Raw genomic sequence first — 24971 nt, 5'->3', positions numbered from 1 at the left:
TCTACCTGGCCATTATGGCCATTTAGGGAGTGATCAGCAGATGGAAGATACCTCTCTGCCTCTCTCCCTTTTCCCTCTCTCCCTCTCTCTCACCCCCTCTCCCTCTCCCCCTCTCCCCTTCTTCCTCTCTCCTTCTATCTAACTCTGCCTTTCAAATGATGAAGAAGGAGGAGGAGGAAAGTGGAAGAAGAAGGAAAAAGAAGAAGAGAATAAGAAGAAGGAGGAGGAGGCAGAGAAGGAAAAAGAAGCATAAAAGTCAGTGCCCTAAAGGCTGGCACTGTGTCAAAACAGGTAAGGCTGCTGCCTGCAGTGCTGGCATTCCAAATGAGTGCTGGTTTGAGTCCCAGCTGCTCCACTTCCAATCCAGCTCTCTGCTATGGCCTGGGAAAGCAATGGAAGATGGCCCAAGTCCTTGGGCCCCTGAATCCACATGGGAGACCCGGAAAAAGCTCCTGGATCCTGGCTTCAGATAGGCTCAGCTCTGGCTGTTGCGGCCAGTTGGGGAGTGAACCAGCAGATGGAAGACCTCTCCTCTCTGCCTCTCCTTCTCTCTGTGTAACTCTGACTTTCATATAAATAAATAAATCTTTTTAAAAAAAAGTCAGTGGCCTAGGTTGTGGAACTGCTGGGCAATTCCAGAGCACCATTCTGCGCCTTTCTTAAAAAAAAAAAAAAAAAAAAAAAAAAAAAAGATTGATTTACCTGAAAAGGAGAGCTACAGAGAGACAAAGAGAAAGAGGGAGGCCTTCCATCCACTGGGTCACTCCCCAAATAGCTGAAATGGGAAAGATAGATCTCCCATCTGCTGGTCCACTCTCCAAATGACTGTAATAGGTGGGGCAAGACCAAGCTGAAATTGGAAGCCAGTAACTCATTCTGGGTCTCCCACATGGATAGCAGGGATCCAACTTCTTAAACAATCGTCTGCCCAGAGCTGGGCCAATCCGAAGCCAGGAGCCAAGAGCTTCTTCTGGGTCTCCCATGTGGGTGTAGGGGCCCAAGGACTTGGGCCATCTTCTACTGCTTTCCTAGGCCATAGCAGAAAGCTAGATCAGAAGTGGAGGTGTGCAGACTCAAACCATCATCCATACAGGATGCCGGCACTGCAGGCAGCAGCTTTATCTACAAGCCACAGTGCTGGCCCCTCTGCTCCACTTTTGATTCAGCTCCTTGCTATTGTGTCCAGAAAGGCAGCAGGAGATACTCCGGGGGCTTGGTCCCCTGCCACCTACATGGAAGACCCAAATGGAATTCTTGGCTCCTGGCTCAGCCAGGCCCAGCCCTAGCCATTGTAGCCATTTGAGGAGTGAAACTGGGGATGAAAGATTTCTTTCTCTGTCTCTTTTTCTCTTTCTGTCACTCTGCTTTTCAAATAAATGAAATAAAAACACTTTAAAAAACAAATCAAGGTCTGAATAAAGCTAGCTCACCTGGTAAATAAACTTTATTTTTCCACTGCTACAATGAATTTGTTGCCCATACGCATACACATTTAAGACTCAAAGTTACAGCAAAGCAGGAATCTTCATATGAAAGTTTTGAACAATGAGTTTTTAACTTCCAAAATTACAAAAATTGGAAGATTTGCAGAGAATTTGATAGAATTAATTTACATATTAAATGATTCGATAAACATATAATGTCATGTGTCAAATATGCCATTTCTACCACAAGATCATATATAGACAAGTACACAAGGTAGTCACATATATATCTCACCATGATTCCCAAGATAAGATTGTGTATAAGAGGCTGACATTCTGGTGTATCAGGTAAAGCCACTACCTCCAATACAGACATGCCATATGGGCACCGATTCTAGTCCCAGCTGCTCCACTTCTAATCCAGCTCCCTGCTAATGGAGTAGGAAAGCAGTGGAAGATGGCCCAAGTGGCTGGGCCCCTATACCGATGTGGGAGACCCTGATAATGCTCCTTGCTCCTGGCTTCAGCCTGGCCCAACCCTAAACGTTGGGGCCATCCAGGGAGTGAACCAATAGATTAAATCTCTCTCTCTCTCTCTCTCTCTCTCTCTCTCTCTCTCTCTCTCTCTCTCTTCTCTCTCTCTCCTTCTCTCTCTGTAACTCTGACTTTCAAATAAAAAATAAATCTGAAAAAGATTATGATCGCCTGGAGGTTGGTGTACTTGGGTCGGAGAGGGTCATTGCCCTTGGGGTTCTATTAAGATGATCATTTCAGCTCTGTCACTCCAGCCTTGATTCTAATCAACCCAAATATCAGTGGATGGGGTTGGGTGAGGCAGGACAGAGGGAGCCCACTGTCTAACAATCTGGACTGCTATAGGAGCAGCCCTGCTGCTCGCCTCAGAAAATGTTATCATAAAGACAGATAAAGTGTTTGAAGTTATGCTGGCTACGGATCGTTCCCACTATACCAAATGTAATGCTTATATGGATTCTGCACAATCAATAGGTTTCCAAGCAACAATCAGTGCTCCACACATGCATGCATATGCACTGTACCTTCTATTTGATCAATTACATGCAGGAGCTAAAGCTCTTGATGTAGGAGCTGAAAGTGGAATTCTTACTGCATGTATTGCAAGTACAGTGGGATGTACTGGAAAAGTCATAGGAATTGATCACATTAAAGAGCTAGTAGGCGACTCAATAATCAATGTAAGAAAGGATGACCCAACACTTTTGTCTTCAGGGAGAGTACACCTGGTTGTGGGGGATGGGCAAATGGAGTATGCTGAAGAAGCCCCAAAGGATGCTATTCATGTTGGAGCCGCAGCCCCAGTTGTGCGCCAGGCACTAATAGACCAGTTAAAGGCTGGTGGAAGATTGATATTGCCATTTGGTTCTGCAGGTGGAAACCAAATGCTGGAGCACTACAATAAGCTACAAGATGGCAGCGTCAAAATGAAGCCTTTGATGGGGGTGATCTATGTGCCTTTAACAGATAAAGAAAAGCAATGGTCTGGGTGGCAGTGATTTTATCTTCTGCTCTTTTCTTCTTCCACGCATGCAAGGGATGAACTCTAAGAACACCAGTTTGATGAGCCTCTGATATTTCAGTGGGTTGCTCATCTCAGTCCTCAAAGCTTTTTGGAAACCAACAGCATCACAGCTTGTTTTGGACTTTGTCACACTGTTATTTGCAGCATGAAAATGTGTGGTTTTGTAGGGTTTTCTAATTCTTCAAAGAGGCACAGAGCCCGACTGGCAGAAGAAGGCTGCAGAATAGGAGTGTGTGTGTTACTTCTTTCACATGCCCACAGTTTACTTCAAAATCGGAAAAGAAGAGGTTCTGCAAAATGGAAACATTTTAGTTTATGACTGATTTTGAGGAGTGGTTTTCCTTTTCTTAGATACTTAATTTTGTTCTGATGTTAATTTATCAAATTTCTTCTGTGTATCACATACCACCACCATTCACAAGTTAAATTCTTGGTATTTGGGTATCTGTTAGATGCTACTAAGAAAATAGAGATGAGCTTCCTTTTTAAAGCTTTTGATGTGGTGTCATAGAATAGCATGTTGTAGACACAGTCAGTTGCTTTGTTACCTTCAAACTAGGCATCTGTAAATACTGCAACTTAGATGGCAGGTGTAAGCACTCTGCTGTTCAGATAGGACATAACTGACAGTTCATGCTTTCTCTCTAAAAGTGACAGGGGACTTGTAGCTTAGCATTGTTTTCTGTGTGTGTGTGTGTGTGTGTATGTGTTTCTAATTTGCTGCTGATAATGTATATGAATCTAACATGCTGAGTAAACTGTATTTTTGTTACTTCCCAGTTTATGCAGTGCTGCTTTGCCAAATAAAAGTTCAGAGAAAAAATAAAAATAAAAATGAAAAAGATTATGATCAAGATTATAATTCCATGGAAGCATGAGTGGTATCAGTCCTTTTACCCCTGTAACCACAACACCATTCATAAAACATGGTATATGGTAGGTATAATATTATTGGCAAGTGAATGGATGGACAGATGGCTGAAAAACAGAGTAAATAAATGAGCAAATGGACTATGTCTGAGTTCATTAAAAGAACACAGAGGGAATAAAGCATATATTATAGGGGGAGTCAAGGAAGACTTCTTGGCCAAGTGATGCCTAAAATAAACTTTGAAAGGATGATAAGTTCATCTGCTATGTGAAGAAGGATACAAGATAATTATGGGGAATAAGAAAAGACTTTGAAGTGCCCTGTGTTTGTGTTCTTATCTCTGTCTCCTGATTTGAGCTTGCTGGCAATGCTCATCTTGGGAGGCAACTGATGATGGGTTAAGAAGTTGGGTCCATGCTGTCCATGTGGGAGACCCAGAATGAGTTACTTGTTCCCAGTATCAGCATGGTTCAGCCCCAGCCATTTCAGCCATTTGGGGAAAAGACCAGCAGATGGGAGAAATTCTCTCTCTCCTTCTCTATCTCTCTTTTAAAAAGAAAAAAAAAGAGCGGGAGATGGGAGGGGTGTGAGTGGGAGGGAAATTATGGGAGGGGAAGCCATTGTAATCCATTAACTGTACTTTGGAAATTTATACTTACTAAATAAAAAATAAAATAAAAAATTAAAAAAAAACAAAAAACTTTTATTTACTAAATATAAATTTCCAAAGTATAGTTTATGGATTACAACGGCTCCCCCACCCAATAACTTCCCTTCCATTCGTCCCATCTCCCACTCCCTCTCCCATTCCATTCACATCAAGATTCATTTTCAATTATCATTATATACAGAAGATTGATTTAGTATATATTAAGAAAAGATTTCATCAGTTTGCACCCACACAGAAATACAAAGTGTAAAATACTATTTCAGTACTAGTTATAGCATTAATTTACATTGGACAACACATTAAGGACAGATCCCACATGAGGAGTAAGTACACAGTGACTCCTGTTGTTGACTTAACAATTTGACACTCTTGTTTATGGCGTCAGTAATCTCCCTAGGCTCTAGTCATGAGTTGCCAAGGCTATGGAAGGCTTTTGAGTTTGCCAACTTCGATGTAATTCAGACAGGGTCATAGCCAAAGTAGAAGTTCTCTCCTCCCTTCAGAGAAAGGTACCTCCTTCTTTGATGGTCCCATTCTTTCTATCTTTCTACTGGGATCTCATTCATATAGATCTTTCATTTAGGTTTTTTTGTTGTTGCTGTTTTGTTTTGTTTTGTTTTTGTTTTTGTTTTTGGCCAGAGTGTCTTGGCTTTCCATGCCTAAAATACTCTCATGGGCTCCTCAGCCAGATCCGAATGCCTTAAGGGCTGATTCTGAGGCCAGAGTGCTGTTTAGGACATCTGCCATTCTATGAGCCTGCTGTGTATCCCACTACCCATGTTGGATCGTTCTCTCCCTTTTTTATTCTATCAGTTAGTATTAGCAGACACTAGTCCTGTTTGTGTGATACTAACTGATAGAATAAAAAAGGGAGAGAATGATCTATCTCTCTTTTTGAAACAAATAAAATGAATAAAAATATTTTAAAAGGGAAAGCTTGTGTGGAGCAGAAAAATATATAGAATTTTTTAATACTATGAGAGTTTGGCAAGAGAATATTTGTGATATGATAAAATACATGTGGTTGAGTCAACACATAGAGAACCAAAGAGTAGACAGTTACTAGGTCATAAAGAACCAGGTTAAGACCAACTCAGGATATTGAACTAAATTTTCAAAGCTGTAAATAAATACAAAGATACAGAATTTCTATTTCAATAAATATTTTTGGCATTAATGCGGAGGATGAATTGGAAGTGGCTCTGACAAGGGAAGACAAAAGAGTTAAGTTCTTTCTTTAATCCAAGCAAACAATAAACCAAAGCTGAGATAATTTAGAGGGAAAAGAAGACTTGAACAATATTAAATATCCAATAGCTATAGGACTGCGTATGGTTGGGAATTTGAGGAAAGTCCAGTAAGTACTACTTCCTTAGCTCGAGTTCTGAACCAATTCAGAATTAACACTAAAGTCTCTGTCAGATAATAGATAAAAATATCAATTTTTTATCTAGGAAGCTAATACTGAGAAAATGGTCTGTACCCATATAAAAATGATCTTTTAAAGTATAAAAGCAGAACATAAATTCTCTAAATTATAATCTCATTTCAGGCCTATGTGCAGAATCACAGCAATGAGATGTGGACCAGATCTCATGCTTCTTATAGTTGGTTAGCTTCATTAACTAAAGAAGAAATGAGGAACTAGGTATGGATGCTCTGGTTTTGTTTACAAATTCACCAATCCAGTGTGATATTTCCTTCCTCTGGGAAGAAATTAGCAAGATAAAGATAAACCAGGAATACAAGGCTACCTAAGAGTTCAATCTACAGGAAAGCAGGGACTAAGACCCAAGAAAAAGTGTGCTGTACCAACAGAAGTGAGTTCAAGACAATGAATGGATTAACCAGTAGATGATTACGCTACTCTCTGAGATAGCATATATATTATATGTATGCAAGTAAAAGAGAAGGAGTCAGTTTGTAAGGAAAGAATTTTTTTTATTTTTTTTATTTGACAGGTAGAGTTATAGACAGTGTGAGAGAGAGACAGAGAGACACAAAGGTCTTCCTTCTGTTGGTTCACTCCACAAATGGCCACTATGGCCAGCGCTGCGCCAATCCGAAGCCAGGAGCCAGGTGCTTCCTCCTGGTCTCCCATGCGGTGCAGGGGCCCAAGCACTTGGGCCATCCTCCACTGCCTTCCTGGGCCACAGCAGAGAGCTGGACTGGAAGAGGAGCAGCCAGAACTAGAACCCGGTGCCCATATGGGAAACCAGCACCGCAGGCAGAGGGCTACAAAGTGAGCCACGGCATCAGCCCAAGGAAAGAAATATTTTCTATCCCAGGATAAAGAGTCAATGACAACAGTTCAAAAAACAGACCATAAGCTGGTTAGAGAGTCCAAACCCCTGCAATTAGATACACCCACAATGAAGTTACTTAGGGGAAAAAGGAAAAAACTCAGCAAGCGCCATGGCTCCACCTGCGGTGCCGGCACCTGGGGTTCTGGTCCCGGTCCGGGCGCTGGATTCTGTCCCGGTTGCTCCTCTTCCAGCCCAGCTCTCTGCTGTGGCCCAGGAAGGCAGTGGAAGATGGCCCAGGTCCTTGGGCCCCGCACCCGCATGGGAGACCAGGAGGAAGCACCTGGCTCCTGGCTTCGGATCGGCGTAGTACGCCGGCCATGGCGGCCATTTAGGGGGTGCACCAATGGAAAAGGAAGACCTTTCTCTCTGTCTCTCTCTCTCTCTCTCTAACTCTGCATGTCAAAAAAAAAAAAAGAAAGAAAGAAAAGAAAAAAACTCATTTACAGGGGACACTTACCACTCCCATATAAGCCTGATACTTCCATAATAAAATTTGAGACTATTTAACAAGGAAAACAATTTAATTATTTTTTAACATTCTGAAAGGCATAGCTGAATTAAAAGAAATATACTAAACTTGAAAAAACTACTTCAAAACAAAGTTACAACAGGATTATATAAAGTTAATTCTGATGGCATTTATCGACAACTATAAAATTATTGAGAACAGTAAAACTTTCAGTGGACAGGTTGGTACATATTTTATATGCCTCAGTAGAACATTTGTAACAAATTACCTTGAAAATCACTCCCACCATGCCTTAATATAAGCTGTTAAAAACAAATCTTTTCCTAACTTAATTTGCCATAAGCTTTCAGAGCATAATTTGCTTATGCAGTTTTATTGAAAACATTACATAACAAAAATACATTAATAGAAAATACAGGGAAACATTATTTCTATGGGTATGCCCTTGCCATGGTTTGAACACCCCCCAAAGAATCCATGAGATTAGAGACTCAGAGCCCAGGTTGGTGTTACTGAATGGTGGTGGAACCTATGTGAGGTGGGGGCTAGTGGAAAGTCCTTAGTTCATTAGAGGTGTGAGAAAGCTCTGGAGTTACCCCTTGGTAGTCTCACAAGAGGTTGCTATAAAAGGAGCTAACTTGACCCACCAACTCTTACTCCTTCCAGGCTTCAGATTTGTTTGCTCCAAAATACAATCCTACCACGTCACATGAAATCTGCCATGGGGCCCTCACCCATAACTGAATCTAGGCAGGTGACATGCCCTTAGTAAATCTCTTTCTCTTCAGGTGAAGGTAATAGTGACAAAAAGTTGACAAATATGATTCCATATCAAGAATGCAACCAAGAAAGTGTCATAATTTGGAAGGGTTCGAAGGAGTATTTTCCTTTAGCTAAATCAGGATGGTATAATATCTCACTTTAGCACATCTTGACCCAAGCTGGCTTATTCCGTGTGTTAGGCAATATGGTTTTAGTTTAAGAACATTTCTGCAGATCTGAGTCTTTCAGAGATGACTGTCATTTATACTGAGAAATAGGTTCAATGCTCTATTTTAGGCAGCCTTCTTTAAATGTGCTAATTTCAAGGAAGAATAAGTAAATCTGCATTCCAAGTTCAGGGTAAACACTGTGTCACTAGAAGAATGAACAACTTAGATGGAGGTAGATCTCAGATGTTTTGGTACTTTTGACATTGCCATACATTATGTGCAGTTATGGGAAGAGGCCTTTACAATTAATCATCTTACTTTAATACAAAGAAACTACAACAGAAAGCTAAATGAAACACATATAAAATGTTCTGTACTGATTATACTACAGCCTAATACCTGCACTATCATACACTTAAGTCAAAACTACACAGGACTTAATCATTTCTGATTTTATTATTTTTCACTTCAGAGAAGAACATTTTAGGGTAGAAAAGAAGTCCAGTAAACTGACTGTCACTAATTCCACAAATTCAGAAACAGTTGCGCTTGAAAAAAAGGATAATTCAGTTGAATTGCTCCAGGATCAATTATGTCAATTTTTTAAAAATTGTATTTAACTGTGAATCACTTTAAACAATGAGAAAAATTAAGAAACTAATAGGTATATGACCAAACCACCAAGACTAAAGGAAGTTATTATAGCTCTTCTTCAAAACTTTATCCTAACAAAGAAAGAGAAAAGCTTTACATAAAACCCACACCTCATTCACTCTCTTTCTGCCACTCCTTCAGCCTCCAAAGAGAACCTTTATCCAAATACTGGTTTGTACCAACTTTAATTTTTCCAACATGTTTCTATTTTTATTGTGACAAAAATCTGTAAGAGTAAATTTGCTACTTAACTACTTTTAAGTATACGGTTCAGTGGTGTTAAACATATTCACATTGGTGTGCAGCAGTTTTAGAACTTTTTCATCCTGCAACACAGAAACTCTATATCCAATGAACACTAACTCCTTGTCAACGACCTCTCTATATCACTTCATTCTTCCCTTTCAATATTGAGTTGGCTGTTGTGGATTTTATGCCTTTCCATATAAATGCTAGAATAAGTTTGCCTACAACATACCTTGCTAGAATTTTGATTCCTATTTCACTTATAGTTTAAGTTGGGAAATACTGACATCTTACAATACTGAGTCTTCCCATATATGTTTTTGCATTCTTATCACCAAAGTATTTTCTACTCAAACATACACTAGTATGTGTGCCTTTGAAGTCTTTATATGTTTATAATTAATAATTTTATATTTTATAATTTCATCATACATTTTTAATTGGCACTTTCACCAATATAATTTTGACATTTAGCTCTTGATATATGGAGAATTAATCTATTCATTTTAACTGCTTTATTCAAGTAAAAGATTACCCACAGTTGAATATTCTTGTATAAATCATCTATAACTCATATATCTATTTTTAAAAAGGTCTGTAAAATTACATATGAAGTTTTCATTCATAAAGTATGCTACAAATGGACATCTTGGTACAGTTTCTGTGAATCAATGTTAGAGGGTTTCCAAGACAGGCAATGAAATGAAATTGCACAGTCACAGATGATTAGTCAGCTTAAATATTTGTTCCCAAAAGGGGTTGTAAAACACATCTCTACCCAGAAATGCTGAATATCCTCACATTCTAGGTAATACTTGGCATTATCAGACTTCTTAAATGTTTGCCAGTATAATGGGTATGAAATGATAATTCCTTGATATTTTAATTTTTCCCTAATTATCAAAGTTATGTAAATTACTGAATTATACAAATTACTAAAATTATAATTTTAATTAAATACTTTTAAATGCTTTTTTTCATCTAAAGTACCATTCTAGTGTCTTACTCCAGCTCTTTTTTGTTAGATTCATTGTCTTGTTCTCATCAATTTACAGTTTTTTTTATTTTCATCTAATGAACATGAATTCCACTTATTTAACTTTGTAATGACTTAGAGCATTACTTCCTGTCATGCTTTTAACTCAGGTGATGCTAGAAATGACTTTATGTCTTACATAAACTTTCATTAACCAAAAATGAATTTTGAACAATTTTAATAATAAAATATATCTAGGATAATAAGCCTATGTTATGTCAGGAACCTATAACAAAATAGCATAGGTAGGATAAACACTTCTTTCTCATGGTTCTAGAAGGTGGGATTCTCAAGTAAGTGTGTCAGCATGATGTTCTTCATCACATGGTATGGTTATGTCCTCACATGGCCTTCAGACAGCAGAAAGCAATTTTATTTTCTCTTTTTATGACCACATTAATCCGATCATGAGGGTCCTACCTCATGATCTAATCTAGTTCTAATCATAAAGATCCTGCTTGAATACCATCACATTAAATGACTGAGGGATGGAGGTACAGGGAGAAGGGTACATAAGCATTTAGTCTGTTGCAAAGCTTATGATTTTTTTCTTTTTTTTTGTCTATGATTACTTCTAATAAGGCTAATGTTGGAATACAAATTTATATTTTAAAAACAAATATGGATTTGTCTCTTTAAGCAAAAAATGCTAGAAGTTTTGCAGATGAAACAAAAATTGCAAAGGTGAAATGGAAATGACTGAAGTTTTAACTTAATAAGAAGCAAAGATTAGCCTGGTTTGATCTGATCTTCCAGATTGCTAAATCACAGGGTAACCAATCCACCTGCACATCTGTCATATGGAAGATTTCCTAAATTGACAACTCAGGCTGAAGATGGACTCCTTGTACTGGACAGGATAGAAAATATCCTTCGAGAAAATGAATCTTAAGGAGGAATCAAAATGAAATGCAGAAACTAGTAGAACAGGAAGTGTGATAGTGAAGAGAAATCAAAATGAAATGAAGAACTCAATAGATCAAACGACAAACACATTAGAGAGCCTTAAAAACAGAGTCAGTGAAACAGAAGAGAGAATATCGGACTTAGAAGACAGAGCACAGGAAAGTATACACTCAAACCAAAGAAAAGAAGAGGAAATTAGAAATCTAAAAGATGGCCGGCGCCGCGGCTCACTAGGCTAATCCTCCGCTTTGCGGAACCGGCACACCGGGTTCTAGTCCTGGTCGGGGCGCCGGATTCTGTCCCTGTTGCCCCTCTTCCAGGCCAGCTCTCTGCTGTGGTCAGGGAGTGCAGTGGAGGATGGCCCAAGTGCTTGGGTCCTGCACCCCATGGGAGACCAGGAGAAGCACCTGGCTCCTGCCTTCGGATCAGCGCAGCGCGCCGGCCGTGGCGGCCATTGGAGGGTGAACCAACGGCAAAGGAAGACCTTTCTCTCTGTCTCTCTCTCTCTCACTGTCCACTCTGCCTGTCAAAAAAAAAAAAAGAAATCTAAAAAATATTGTTGGGAATCTACAGGATACTATTTAAAAAAAAAAAAAAACCATTTGGGTTCTAGCAGTTCCTGAAGGCATGGAGAGAGAGAAAGGATTAGAAGGCCTTTTTAGTGAGATACTTGCAGATAACGCTATTTAAAGTTGAGTTGTTTGCATTAGGTTATTTCTCCTCACTATCTTTGTGATGCCTAGGAGACTTCCTGGTTGAGATGCTGAGTAGGAGATTAGTCTGGAGTTCAGGGGAAAATTTGGAGATGGAGATATAAATCTGGAAATCTGGAAAACACATTCCTTTGTAAATCTATAATATGTAAAGGAAGTTGTTGACAACAATCCTTAAGAACATGTATACTGTAGTGCAAGAATGAAACACCACTGAAGAATACTGAGAGTTTAGTAAAGTCTCCAACATGGTGTCACAGAATTGTAACCCCTTTGGTTATTATAACTGCTCAAATATAACAGAATTGCAGTATAACTTCAGGCATGAGTTCCCAGCACTTTTCATATATGAGTTAGAAACCTAGCTGATCCAAACCTCTTTATTATGTTTTCAAAAATGTGAATACTATTTAATATGAAAGATTTACACAAAATGTCTCCATCATTAATAGATTTGAAAAACAGAATAAAAGAGGGTATCTTGGGACATTTGTGAAAATAAACTTTTGATTGCTTCTGCATATTTTTCAAGTAAACACATTTAAAAATACTCATACACTGAAATTTTTCTCTTACCGGGATACAGAGTACAGTCCATGAACGACAAATCATCAATTGCAATATCTCCAGTGAAGCCATCTCCCACTGAAGCCTCCACCAAAATCTAAAAGGAATATAAAGAAAATTTCAGAAACTGTAAGAGAATTAATCTGGTACTTAGAAGTGAATTCAGAAGATACTTAAAGATAATCTTCAGGGCCGGTGCTGTGGCATAATGGGTAAAGCCACTGCGTGCAGTGCTGGTATCGCATATGGGTGCTGGTTCGAGACCTAGCTGCTCCACTTCTGACCCAGCTCTCTGCTAATGTGCCTGGGAAGGCAGAGGAGGATGGCCCAGGTCCTTGGACCCTTGCACCCACGTGGGAAACACGGAAGAAGCTCCTGGCTCTTGGCTTCGGATCAGCATAGCTCTGGCCATTCTGGTCAGTTGGTGAGTGAACCAGCAGATGGAAGACCTCTCTCTCCCTCTCTCTCTCTCTCTCTCTCTCTCTTTCTCTCCCTCTGCCTCTCCTCTCTGTGTAACTCTGACTTTCAAATAAATAAATAAGTCTTTAAAAAAATATAAACCTCTCCTGAGCCACTAACAAAACACTTTTCAAAAGTCTCTGGAAGTGTTCATCTGGCCTCTCTTGAAAATGTCCAGTAACAGGAAACTCTGAGCCTTAATGAGTCCATTAGACTCATGAACTCAATCTGTTTCTGATAAGTTTCAGTTTTCTGAAATTTTAATATATCAGATTGATATGTATTCCCCATAATGCTCAATAATTAGTTCTAGATTTGCTTTGCTTTCCTCTGATCCTCCAAGGCAAAGTATTATCCTCTGTTCCCACTTTGCCTTTGCTGAAGTTGCTGCTTCCCATGCTATTAAACATCTCATTCTTCTAGAAATCCAGTTTGACACCAGCATTACCTGCTAAGATGTACATTTAAATTTTTATTTTTGCAAATTTGTTTGAAGGACAAATAGAGAGACAGAGACAGAAAAACCCCCCAACTGCTGGTTCACTCTCCCAAATGCCCACGGCAATTGGGGCTGGACCATGCAACAACTCAGAAACTCAGTCAAAGTCTCATGTGTATGTCGAGAGCTGCTGCCTCACAGGGTGCACATTATGTGAAGCTGGAGTGGGTAGTGGATCCAGAATTTGAAAACAGGCACTCCAACATGGATGTAGGCATCTTAAATGGTGTCTTAAGAAATGTACCAAACATCCATCCCCGATGTACATTCCTAAAACTTCTCACACAGAACTCACTCTGTAAGACTTTAGGAAAATGGCTAATTCTGACTAGATCTCTTTTGGAGCCACATTAATCACAGTTAACTCACATGACATTTGTGCTATTACAGGGGCTGTGACTCCACCAAAACCCAAGTAAGATAAAAAACATTGACAAACGACAATAGTATATGATGTATTGTGATTAGGGTAGAGGTTTACTATAATAAAATTAATCATGATGAATTACTTTAATACTCATGCAAATATGTTGCATACTTACTAGGAATCTGGCCATAATTAAATAATAAAGGACTTCAAGCATTAAAAATCACATTCCTTTCTTCCTACTCTTTCAAAGAATATATGTTTCCATTTCATTTTCCCTATAAATTCCATATGTGCAAGTTCAAATTTTTATTTTGTTTTGCAAATTATAATACCATATACAATATACAGAGATTTCAAAAAGTTAATGGAAAATAGAATTAGAAAACTTGAAGTCCATGCATATAATGGGTCTTGAAAATTGCATAACAAATTATGAATGGATTTCAAAACTTTGTTCTACTAAAATCAATTTAGTTTCTATTTCTTCATGGGCCTTTTGAAGTATCCTCATATTTACTGAAGTCATAGTATAAGGAGAGACTTTCAAAGGTCAAATTGTTGACCTCAAACTCCTTGTCATCTTCCCCCAAACTTTCCATCTTTCTTGAGGTCTACCAGGGTTTTCTTCCTGATTTGTAACTGAGGAAATAAATCAACTTGAGAAAGGTCCATGCAACTGCCTAACTGGTAAAAATATAGTCCATCTGATACTGCAAAGGCCATTTATTGATGTTATACAGGTAAAATATACCATATCTGACTTCCAGTCACAAATTAGCAAATATGGGAAAAAATAGAGGGAGAAAAAGGCAGGTAAATATGATCCACAATGAGAAGTAAAACCATTCAATTGAAAGTGATCTAAAAATGGTATAGATCTCAAAATTATCAAAGACAATTGTGGCACAGGGAGTTAAGCGGTTACCTGCAATAACAGACAGCAAAGGAAAACCATGAACTTCAAAACACTTTAGTCTGTGTCTTAAAAACTTTTCCACATGTTCCAGTTAGTCCACTCTTGCGTTTTACCCAAAATAAATATATATATATACACACACATATATATTTACACACACACATACACACCCAAATATATATGTACACACACAAATGTTCACATTTACTAATAATAGCCAAAACTAGAAATATCATAAATATCAATAAATAAGTCACTGAAGAAGTTGTGCTTTAACTCAAATGAATTATAAATCCATACTGTAACATAATAGAATTTCAAGAGGCTGGCATTGTGGCATAGCAGGATAAAGCTGCTGCCTACAGGGCGGCATCCCATATGGGTTCCAGTTCGAGTCCCAGCTGCTCCACTTCTTTTTTTTTTTTTTTTTTTTTTTTTTTTTTGACAGGCAGAGTGGACAGTGAGAGAGAGAGACAGAGAGAAAGGTCTTCCTTTTGCCGTTGGTTCACCCTCCAATGGCCGCCGCGGCTGGCGTGCTGCAGCCGGCGCACCGCGCTGATCCGATGGCAGGAGCCAGGAGCCAGGTGCTTTTCCTGGTCTCCCATGGGGTGCAGGGCCCAAGCACCTGGGCCATCCTCCACTGCACTCCCTGGCCACAGCAGAGGGCTGGCCTGGAAGAGGGGCAACTGGGACAGAATCCGGCGCCCCGACCGGGACTAGAACCCGGTGTGCCGGCGCCGCTAGGCGGAGGATTAGCCTAGTGAGCCGCGGCGCCGGCCCCAGCTGCTCCACTTCTGATCCAGCTCTTTGCTATGGCATGGGAAAGCATTAGAAGATGACCCAAGTCCTTGGGCCCCTGCACCTGCGTGGGAGACCAGGAAGAAGCTCCTGGCTCCTGGCTTTGGATCTGTGTAGTTTTGGCCATTGCAGCCATCTGGGGAGTGAACCAGCAGATGGAAGACCTTTATCTCTCTCTCTCTCTCTCTCTCTCTCTCTCTCTCTCTCTCTCTTTCTCTCCCTCTCTCTCCCTCTGCCTCTCCTTCTCTCTCTCTCTGTGTAACTCTGACTTTCAAATAAATAATAAATAAATAAATAAAAATCTTAAAAAAAAAAAAGAAAAGAAAAGAGAGGAGCTTTACCACACCCAATTTGGGTGTCACTTTGGACATTCCCCTCACACTGGAGCACTGTACAGAGCTCCTGAAATATAAATGCAGCGATTCAAGTAACAAAAATAAGGAAGACACCATGATGCCTTCAAAGGAACACAACAGAACTTCAATACTAGTAAGTGAAAATGAAGAGACTGAAGAAATGCTGGAAACATAATTCAAAAAATTGATCATAGGATTACTGAGAGTAATCAGAAGCAAATCCAGGAATTAAAAAAATCCATACATCACATGAATGAAAATTTCTCCCATGAAATTGAGATTTTAAAGAGAAATCAAAATGAAATATTGGAAATGAAGAATTCAATGGATCAAATAAAAATTTATGTGGAAAGCATAAACAACACACTCAGTAAAACAGAAGACAGAATATCCAAGTTAGAAGACAAATCTCTAGAAATTTTACAGTCAAACCAAAAAAAGACAAGAAAATTAGAAAACTAAAAAGCAGTGTTATAGGATACTATAAAACTAACCAACATATGGGTCTCATGAGTTCCTGAAAGTACGGAAAGACAGAATGGATTAAAAGGCCTTTTTAGTGAAACGATCACAGAAAACTTCCCTAATTTGGAGAAAGGGACATCCAAGTACAGGAAGTACATACAACTCCTAATAGACATAAACAGAAAAGATCCTCACCATGACACATTGTAGAAAAACCCTGCACAGTAAAACATAAAGATTCTAAAATATGCACAAGAGAAATGCCAGATTACTTTCCAAGGATCTCCGATTATACTCACATCAGATTTCTCATCAGAAATCCTACAGGCTAGGAGAGAATGGCAAGATATATTCTAAGTCTTAAGAGAAAAAAATGTCAATCCAGAATACTATACCCTACAACACTCTCCTTTATGAATGAAGGTGAAATAAAGACGTTCCATAAAAAAGAAATTGAAAGAATTTGTCACCACTCATCCAGCCTTACAAAAGATCTTTAAAGATGTATTACACACAAAGAAACATGGTCATCACTATGAAAGAAGGTGAAAGCAGAAACTCTCCCAGTAAAAGTACAAAGGAAATCCAAAATAAAAAATAGAAATATTTATGGGAAAATGGCAAGGCAAAGTTGTTACTTATCAATAGTCACCTTGAATGTAAATGGCCTCAACTCTCCAGTTAAAAGATACAGACTGGTTGAATGGATTAAAAAACAAAGCCCATCTATTTGCTGCCTACAAGAAACACATCTCACTTACAAAGATACATGCAGACTGAAAGTGAAAAGATGGAAAAAGATATTCCATGCTAACAGAAACCAAAAAAGAGCTTCTGTCACCATCCTAATATCGAACAAAATTGACTTCAACTCAAAAACTTTTAAAAAGAGACAAATAAGGGCACTATGCAATGATTAAGGGATCAATTCAACAGGAAGATATGAATCTAATAAATGTATATGCACCAATTATAGGGCTTCTGTCTATTTACAGGAAATGTTAATGGATCTAAATGGAAACATAGGCTCTAGTACAATAATAATGGGGGATTCCAATACTCCACTTTCAGCAATGGACAGATCAACCAGATAGAAAATGGCAAGGAAACCACAGTTAGTTGACACTATAGACCAAATGAACCTAATGGCTATCTCTGGAACTTTTCATCCTACAGTTGCAGAATACACATTCTTCTCACTAGTGTTTGGAACTTTCTCTAGGGTAGACCACATGCTAGGCCATAAAGCAAGTCTCAGCAAATTAAAAAAAATCAAAATCATACCATGCATCTTCTTTGATCACAATGGAATGAAGCTGGAAATCAACAACTAAAGAATCTCTAGAACATATGCAAACACATGGAGACTGAACCATATGTTCCTGAATGAACACTGGATCACAGAATAAATCAAAAGAGAAATCAACAAACTGTTGAGGAACAGGTTTTTTTTCATACCATTTGTTGAACTCTGTACTTAGTATAGAGTTAATCTTCTGGGTATAAAATTAATTGAAAATAGATCTTAGTAAAATGTTAACAGTGGGAATAGGAGATGTGGGAGGAAGAAGGGTGGAAGTGTAGGTGGGAGGGTAGGTACAGTGAGAAGAAGCACTTTATTCCTAAAGTTGTATTTATGAAATTCATGAAGTTCATATACCTTAATAAAACAAATCTAGGGGACTAATGATTGTGCTGACTGAAAACAATACATATTGTACAATTTTATGTATATAAAATTTTAGAAAGCATAAATCAATTATAGTGGCAGAAAGTTGGTGAATAGATGTTAAAGGATAGGAATGGCAAGGCCAGAGGGGTGTATTATAAAGCATAATGAGGAAACTTTTGAAGTTGAAGAATATTTTCATTATCTCGATTGTGGTGACGGTTTTAAAACTTCCAACATCTGTATTTTATTGTCTGTCAATTATATCTTAATAAAGCTTGTAATAAAAAGTAGAGAGTTGAACTGACATTTTTATAACATGGTTTGATGTCTTAACTGAATATGCCACACATAGAGTTTGATATTTCAGTTGAAATCATTAAGCTAAACAATTCCTGTATACTTGATTTACAATCTAGTCCTATTAAATTTGTTTCATTTTAAGTGAGTTTTCCTGAAAAATCTTTGAATTTTTCTTTTAATAAAAAAAAATCTAATGAGTGTGTATTACTGGCCAGGCATAATGCTAGGCCATTTCATTGAAAATTTGAAAAATTAATTAAAATTTTGGTTGTTACTGTGTCTCTTTCTCAATAAAAAAAAATTCTGTATATTCATTATTCAAAAGACAGAAATACACAGTTGCTTAAATTGGACCCCATTTTTACTATCTTGAACAATTAATTCATAGAGAGTACAGAATCTCTGATTTCATTTTTTTCATATCTTAATTTTGTGTCTTAAAGGAAGCTAAAAGAATCACTTGATAAAATCAAACAGAGTACTCCATGTTAATGCAAGGTGGGTTTCAAACCTCACTTTTATGTGTAGATTCATTATCAAAGACTTCCTTGGTAATTTGCATGATTATCTGGCCATAAAACTGCTTCCCTGCAAAGTTGATCTTCTGGAAAACAATTCTTGACTGAATATCACAAGAAGAACTAACCCACTGCATTATAGTTTGACCCAAATTACAACTGTCCTGATTAGAAATTAAGAATTCATTTAAGGGACTGGCACTGTGGCACAATTGGTAAAGCCATTGCCTGTGACATTGGCATACTATACGGTATAAATATGTGTCCAAGCTGCTGCTCCACTTCCAATCCAGCTCCCAACTAATAGCCTGAGGAGAAAAGGACGATGGCCCAAGTGCTTGAACTGCTGCCATCCACGTGGAAGACTCAACGAAGCCCTTTGCTCCTGGCTCCAGCTTGGCTCAGCTCTGGTCATTGTGGCCACTTGGTGAGTGAACCAGAAGATGGAAGACCTCTCTGTCTCCCCCCCCCCCCCCCCCCCGTAACTCTGACTTTCAAATACATAAACTTTTTTTTTACAAAAATAATTAATTTGAAGGAGGAGCCATTACTAAATAAACAAAATTTCCCTTCAATTACATTTCCTATGCTTGAATATATTTACTATCGTGAACAGAAAGATTTCATATCATGTATGGTAGATTAGTTCTCACACTTTTAGTTTATGTCAATCTGAACAAATCACCCATCCCAATCCCACTGTGTTCAATAATGAGGCATGTATAAAGCACATCCATGATTGTCAGAAGCACTCAAATGGTGCTTTGGAACTAAGTTCTTGACCATAAAAGTGTTGAGTAGATGGTGATGTTTAGATAGAGACAGTGTTTTGCTAACTAAAAGAAGTTTAGTACATGTAAAGAGAAAAAAAGTTTAGCCAGGGATAGGGAAGAGGTTTCTTCCAGCATATATATTTGTAAATCTATTTGACTCTGAGGAAAAAAACAAATACTCAAGACCCATACATTTATGGTCTAAAGAATATATTGGAAAGGAGATGAAAGTGAATCACTTAAAAGCTCTGAGTCTCAGTCCAAATCCTAGCTCTGTATTCACAAGCTCTTTGCCTGTGGATAAACAACAGTCTCTCTAATCTTTTTTCTCCACATATGCAAAACTGCTTTAAAAAAAAAATTCTGACATTCACCTCAGGAAATTACTGAATCAAATAGAAAACATATATAAAAAATTCTTTATAAAATTCCAAGAGCTGCAAACATATTTGAATATGCACTGCAAACCTAATTTTAGGAGAAAACAGATGAGGTTTATGGTTAAGAATATTAACCTTAGGAGGGCAGACACCAGGACACAAACTCCAGCTCTTCCCAGAGCAGCTGTGTTATTTTTGAATAACGCATGTACTCTGCCTAGATTTCAGTGGCTTAACTATAAACTGTTAGAGATCAAATAAAATATTCAAAATCACAGATTTGAGAGTCTATGCTTTCTGCAGAATATTAGAGATTATACCAAAATTTTTTTCTTCCCCAAGATTTTTTATTTTGTTGGACCAAGTAATTAAAATCAGAGGGACATGCAACTGTTCCCAATGCCATACAATCATCTTTAGAGAGTCTAATTACATATTATATGGGGATATTCAAGGAGGAAAACAATTTTAAAAGCCTGGGGACACCCTTAATTAAGTGATAAATGTGCATCAGAGTAACTCAGATTAAATTCCACTTGATTTAATTCAAGAATTTAGTGATTTTTCATATTTCTTAGACATTCTGAGGGTTTCAAATACACATTATGAAAGCCATTAGCCATACCTGAAAAGGCTTCCTGCTGGAAATGGAGAGGTGATTTCTGATCCATCTGTTGCCTTGATTCCCAAATATCTGCCACAGCAGCTGTCCCCTTGCATTGCTCCAGATCCTCTGGTAGATGGCCAGCCTATATATGTGCTTTCCAAACATGTGGTAGTGGAAGCGGAAAGTGCAGCCCTCTCTACCAGTGGCATTCAGGATGGGGCTGAGTAAAATTGCATTGTTTTCAAAAACCTGTGGCTCTGAAGATTCTATGTAGAGGTAGTGTCCTCTGGCTGTGCCCAGAGTATTATCTTTCATTGGTCCTGTATTAAGTGTTGAAGTTGAACCTTGGTTCCTGGTCCAATCAAAGTCATCTTCTGTATCTTGCTCCCAGTTACAAAGTCCATTTTCAAAGTTACACTGCAGTTCAGGCACTGAAATGGCATTAAATAATAGCCAAAGATAATTAAGAACAATATTAAATATAAAACAGAATTTTAAATGATAGTTTATACTTTGTTAATTCTAAGGTAAGCCATTTTAGTGTTAAAATGTAACACTAAACTTTTAAAAAGTTAAGAGTCAATCCTGGGGCCAGCATTATAGCACAGAGTTAGGCCACCACCTGCAACACCAAGGTCCCATATGAACAGCAGTTCAAATCCCAGCTGCTCCACTTCTGATCTAGTTCCCTGCTAATGTACCTGGGAAAGCAGCAGAAACGGCCTAAGAGCTTGGATTCCTGCACCCATGTGAGAGACCACATTTAGTTCTAAGCTCCTGACTTCAGCCTAATCCACCCTCAGCCATTGTGGCCATTGAGGAGTCAACAAGCAAATGGAAGATCGATCTCTCTCTCTCTCCCTCTCCCCCTTTCAAAATAAATAAATATATCATGTTTTTTAAAAAGTGAGTAAATCTTAGATAATCCATAAAGCAATACTATTTTATAGATTGAAGAAGGAATTGCTTTGGCCATTATTTTCAAAAAAAAATTTTTTTTTGACAGGCAGAGTGGACAGTGAGAGAGAGAGACAGAGAGAAAGGTCTTCCCTTGCCATTGGTTCACCCTCCAATGGCCACCGCGGCCGGCGCACTGCGCTGATCCGATGGCAGGAGCCAGGAGCCAGGTGCTTTTCCTGGTCTCCCATGGGGTGCAGGGCCCAAGCACCTGGGCCATCCTCCACTGCACTCCCTGGCCACAGCAGAGAGCTGGCCTGGAAGAGGGGCGACCGGGACAGAATCCGGCGCCCCAACCGGGACTAGAACCCGGTGTGCCGGCGCCGCTAGGCAGAGGATTAGCCTAGTGAGCCACGGCGCCGGCTCTATTTTCAAAAATTTTTAATGCCTCTCCCTTCAAACTTCTGGCTCAGTGAACTGCAAACTCAGCTGAATATTCCAATTACCAGGCAACGCTTAAAAAGTAAATAAAAACACCAAAGTCCTGATTTCATCCTGAAGGATGTTGATTTCAAGGGGTAACGCCACAATCAGGATTTTTTAGAAGCTCCCTCAGTGATTCTGATAGGCAAAGCTAAGAACAATCATACTACAATGGGTCTCAATATTTAAGAATCACCTGGGCTCACATATTAGGTATGGGATGAAGGCAAGAAATCGACATTTTTTAAACACAGATCAAGATGATGTTGGTGTAGGTGTTTTCCTTCCAGACCTTATCCTGAAAAAAGCTTCTCTTTGGTTCTATTCTGTTCCAGTACCAAGTGTTCCTACACATCAGTGCCAGAATAATATAATCTTTCAATGGCGGTGGTAGCTTTCCTTCTCTATTCAAAATCCTTCAACACATCCTAATTTAATCTAATCTCTTGTATCTTCCAAATACCACCTTTTCCAGATTTAAGTGACTTCCTGTTTGCTCCATCATTTTTTCCACCCTTCACAAGCCCAATCTTCCCTATGCCTTCTGAACATCTCAACGTCCCTCAAGCTCTATTTGTGCTAATGTTATGTCAAGTGCTTTGGCAATTCTTTACTATTTTAGGAATGGTAGTCCTTTCTTCTCACTAAATTTTTTGTGTCTATGAACTGGAGCTTTTAAGCTTCTCTTTTTAGTCACTAAAACAATCCAAACACTTATACAGAAGTGACCAGTTTCTTATCAATTGAATATCCAAATTGCTAAGGAAATATAGGACATATTCATTTTGCAAGATGTGAAGATTTTGTCGTAACCAAGTATTTTCTTTGAACAAATGGGATGAAATATACACTTGACAGTATTTGGGCAGAGATGACTAGATTTAGAATTAGCAGGTAGTTCTGAATCTAAGCTTCATTTGTGTAGTACTTTAAAGAAAGTAAATGCCTGCTGTCTTTGAACTATTTGTCTTAGTAATGGCACTGGTGCCCAAGATGAACAAACATTCTGTAAGGATAAATAAAAGGGTAGAGGCCGGCGCTGTGGCATAGTGGGTAAAGCCACTGCCTGCAGTGCCAGCATCCCATATGGGCAAAGGTTCAAATCCCGGCTGCTCCACATCTGATCCGGCTCTCTGCTGTAGCCTGGGAAAACAGTAGAAGATGGCTCAAGTCCTTGGGCCCCTGCACCCGCGTAGGAAACACGGAAGAAGCTCCTGGCTCCTGGCTTCAGATCCGCACAGCTCCGGCCATTGCAGCCAATCGGTGAGTGAACCAGCAGGTGGAAGACCTCTCTCTCTCTATGTCACTCTGCCTCCCCTCTCTCTGTGTAACTCTGATTTTCAAATAAATAAATCTTTAAAAAAAATAAAACGTTTTGTGAATAAGCATAGCCAGACGAGAACAAATCATCTATCTCTGTGAAAACGACAGGACAGGAGCTTAGACCTAATGAAGGAAACCAAGTGAGTAAATGCCAAATGCAAGAGGAGCTTTCATGGAGTGTTTCCCCACTTGTGAATAATCAAGCCCAGCTGTGACATGAACTGGGCTGCACTATGCGTTCTCCAGGTGTCAGTTTTTGACTGTGGAACAGAAGGAGAATGTCCAGTTGTGTTTTTGACATAAAACTGATTCCGAAGCCAACAGATGTTACATTGTCTGTCTTCCTGCTGACTGCACACTAAGCCTTCACTTTTAAGGAGAATTTGTGTAGCTCTAACCTTCAATAAAAGAACACATCTCTAGACATATTTCAGGAAACACAACATGGGTTTCTGAGTGTCTAGTGCACACTGAGCAACAAATGAATGTGCTTCCATGGGAAGCTGTGAGAGAAACTGATATTCCGATGCACTGTTTCATTTCACAAATACACAATCAGGGGCCAGCGCTGTGGCGCAGTGGGTTAACGCCCTGGCCTGAAGCGCCAGTATCCCATATGAGTGCCGGTTCTAGTCCTGACTGCTCTACTTCTGATCCTGCTCTCTGCTATGGCCTGGGAGAACCGTAGAAGATGGCCCAAATCCTAGGGCCCCTGCACCCATGTGGGAGATCAGGAAGAAGCTCCTGGCTCCTGGCTTCGGATCATTGCAGCTCCGGCAGTTGTGGCCAACTGGGGAGTGAACTATCGGATGAAAGACCTCTCTCTCTCTCTCTCTCTCTCTCTCTCTCTGCCTCACCTCTCTCTGTATAGCTCTGACTTCTAAATAAATAAATAAAATACACAATCATTGGTATACCTTGATATTACAGCTATTCTCCCCAAATTTCATTCTACTATGTTAATATTGGGAAGCTGGATGGATAATTTCCTTGCTTTTTGCAGCAGATTGACATTCTTTAACAAGTAGTGTTTAGAAAACTTGAAAAAAATGTGAAAAGAAGCCTTAGATATATAAAAATAAATCAACTTTAGGACAAGTTATACTTCTTATGATGGTCATTGTTAAAATTATCAGTTTTAACTAAATCCATTCAAATTTACAAAGTAAATTTGATGAGATGCCTAGTAATTCTGACTTTAATATGCCCAATTTTAATATATCTTTGAAAATAATGTGGATCAAGGATAACAAATACGGAAAACTCTCTAAAATACAGTAACACATAGCTTGAATTTCTTTTAAATAAAACTATGTTGCTATTTTTGGATGAAGAATATGAGTCCAAAGAAAGGTGCAAACTACTTTGACGTATTTTTGTAATAAAAAATTATTGGTTTCTGATTCATTTTCATGAGTAAGTACATTAAGCATAACTGCAGCTAGGTGAATTAAATTGTCAGATCCACACAGTCACTGAGTATCAGAAATGTTTTGTGAATTTAAGCCAGAAACGCAGGACTAATCTTTGACATGTATTTTTCACTTTCTACTACTCTCTACACCCCCTAGAGCCAAGATATCATCAAAGGTTTCTCCCAAGCATTGCCAAGCTTCATCCTTCATCTCCCTTACTGTCACTGAAACCCACTGCCAACCACATTCCTGAGGACTCCTACAATAACTTTCCAGTGATCTCCTAAATCTACTCTCCTCTAACCATTTGTTATATTATATCAACAGAGACCTTTTAAAATGTGTGTATTTTACTATATTACCATCCCTGAAATATTTCTAATGAAGA

General features: G+C 38.8%; 1 protein-coding gene and 1 pseudogene across 1 annotated transcript in view; one reads left to right on the top strand and one right to left on the bottom strand.

The window, feature by feature from the left end:
- MALRD1 (MAM and LDL receptor class A domain containing 1) overlaps positions 1–24971 on the bottom strand; it is a 397632-nt gene that overhangs the window by 280630 nt on the left and 92031 nt on the right. The window contains exons 14-15 of the mRNA XM_008268638.4: positions 20484–20896; positions 12362–12449 (exon numbers count right to left, since the gene is read on the bottom strand). Of these exons, the coding sequence (XP_008266860.3) occupies positions 12362–12449; positions 20484–20896 (501 nt within the window). The remainder of the gene's footprint in view (positions 1–12361; positions 12450–20483; positions 20897–24971) is intronic.
- LOC100344340 (protein-L-isoaspartate(D-aspartate) O-methyltransferase pseudogene) lies at positions 2326–3369 on the top strand (annotated as a pseudogene).

This window comes from Oryctolagus cuniculus, chromosome 13 (genome assembly GCF_964237555.1).
Source record: "Oryctolagus cuniculus chromosome 13, mOryCun1.1, whole genome shotgun sequence".
NCBI lineage: Eukaryota > Metazoa > Chordata > Mammalia > Lagomorpha > Leporidae > Oryctolagus > Oryctolagus cuniculus.
This window is presented reverse-complemented; position numbering and strand designations above follow the sequence as displayed.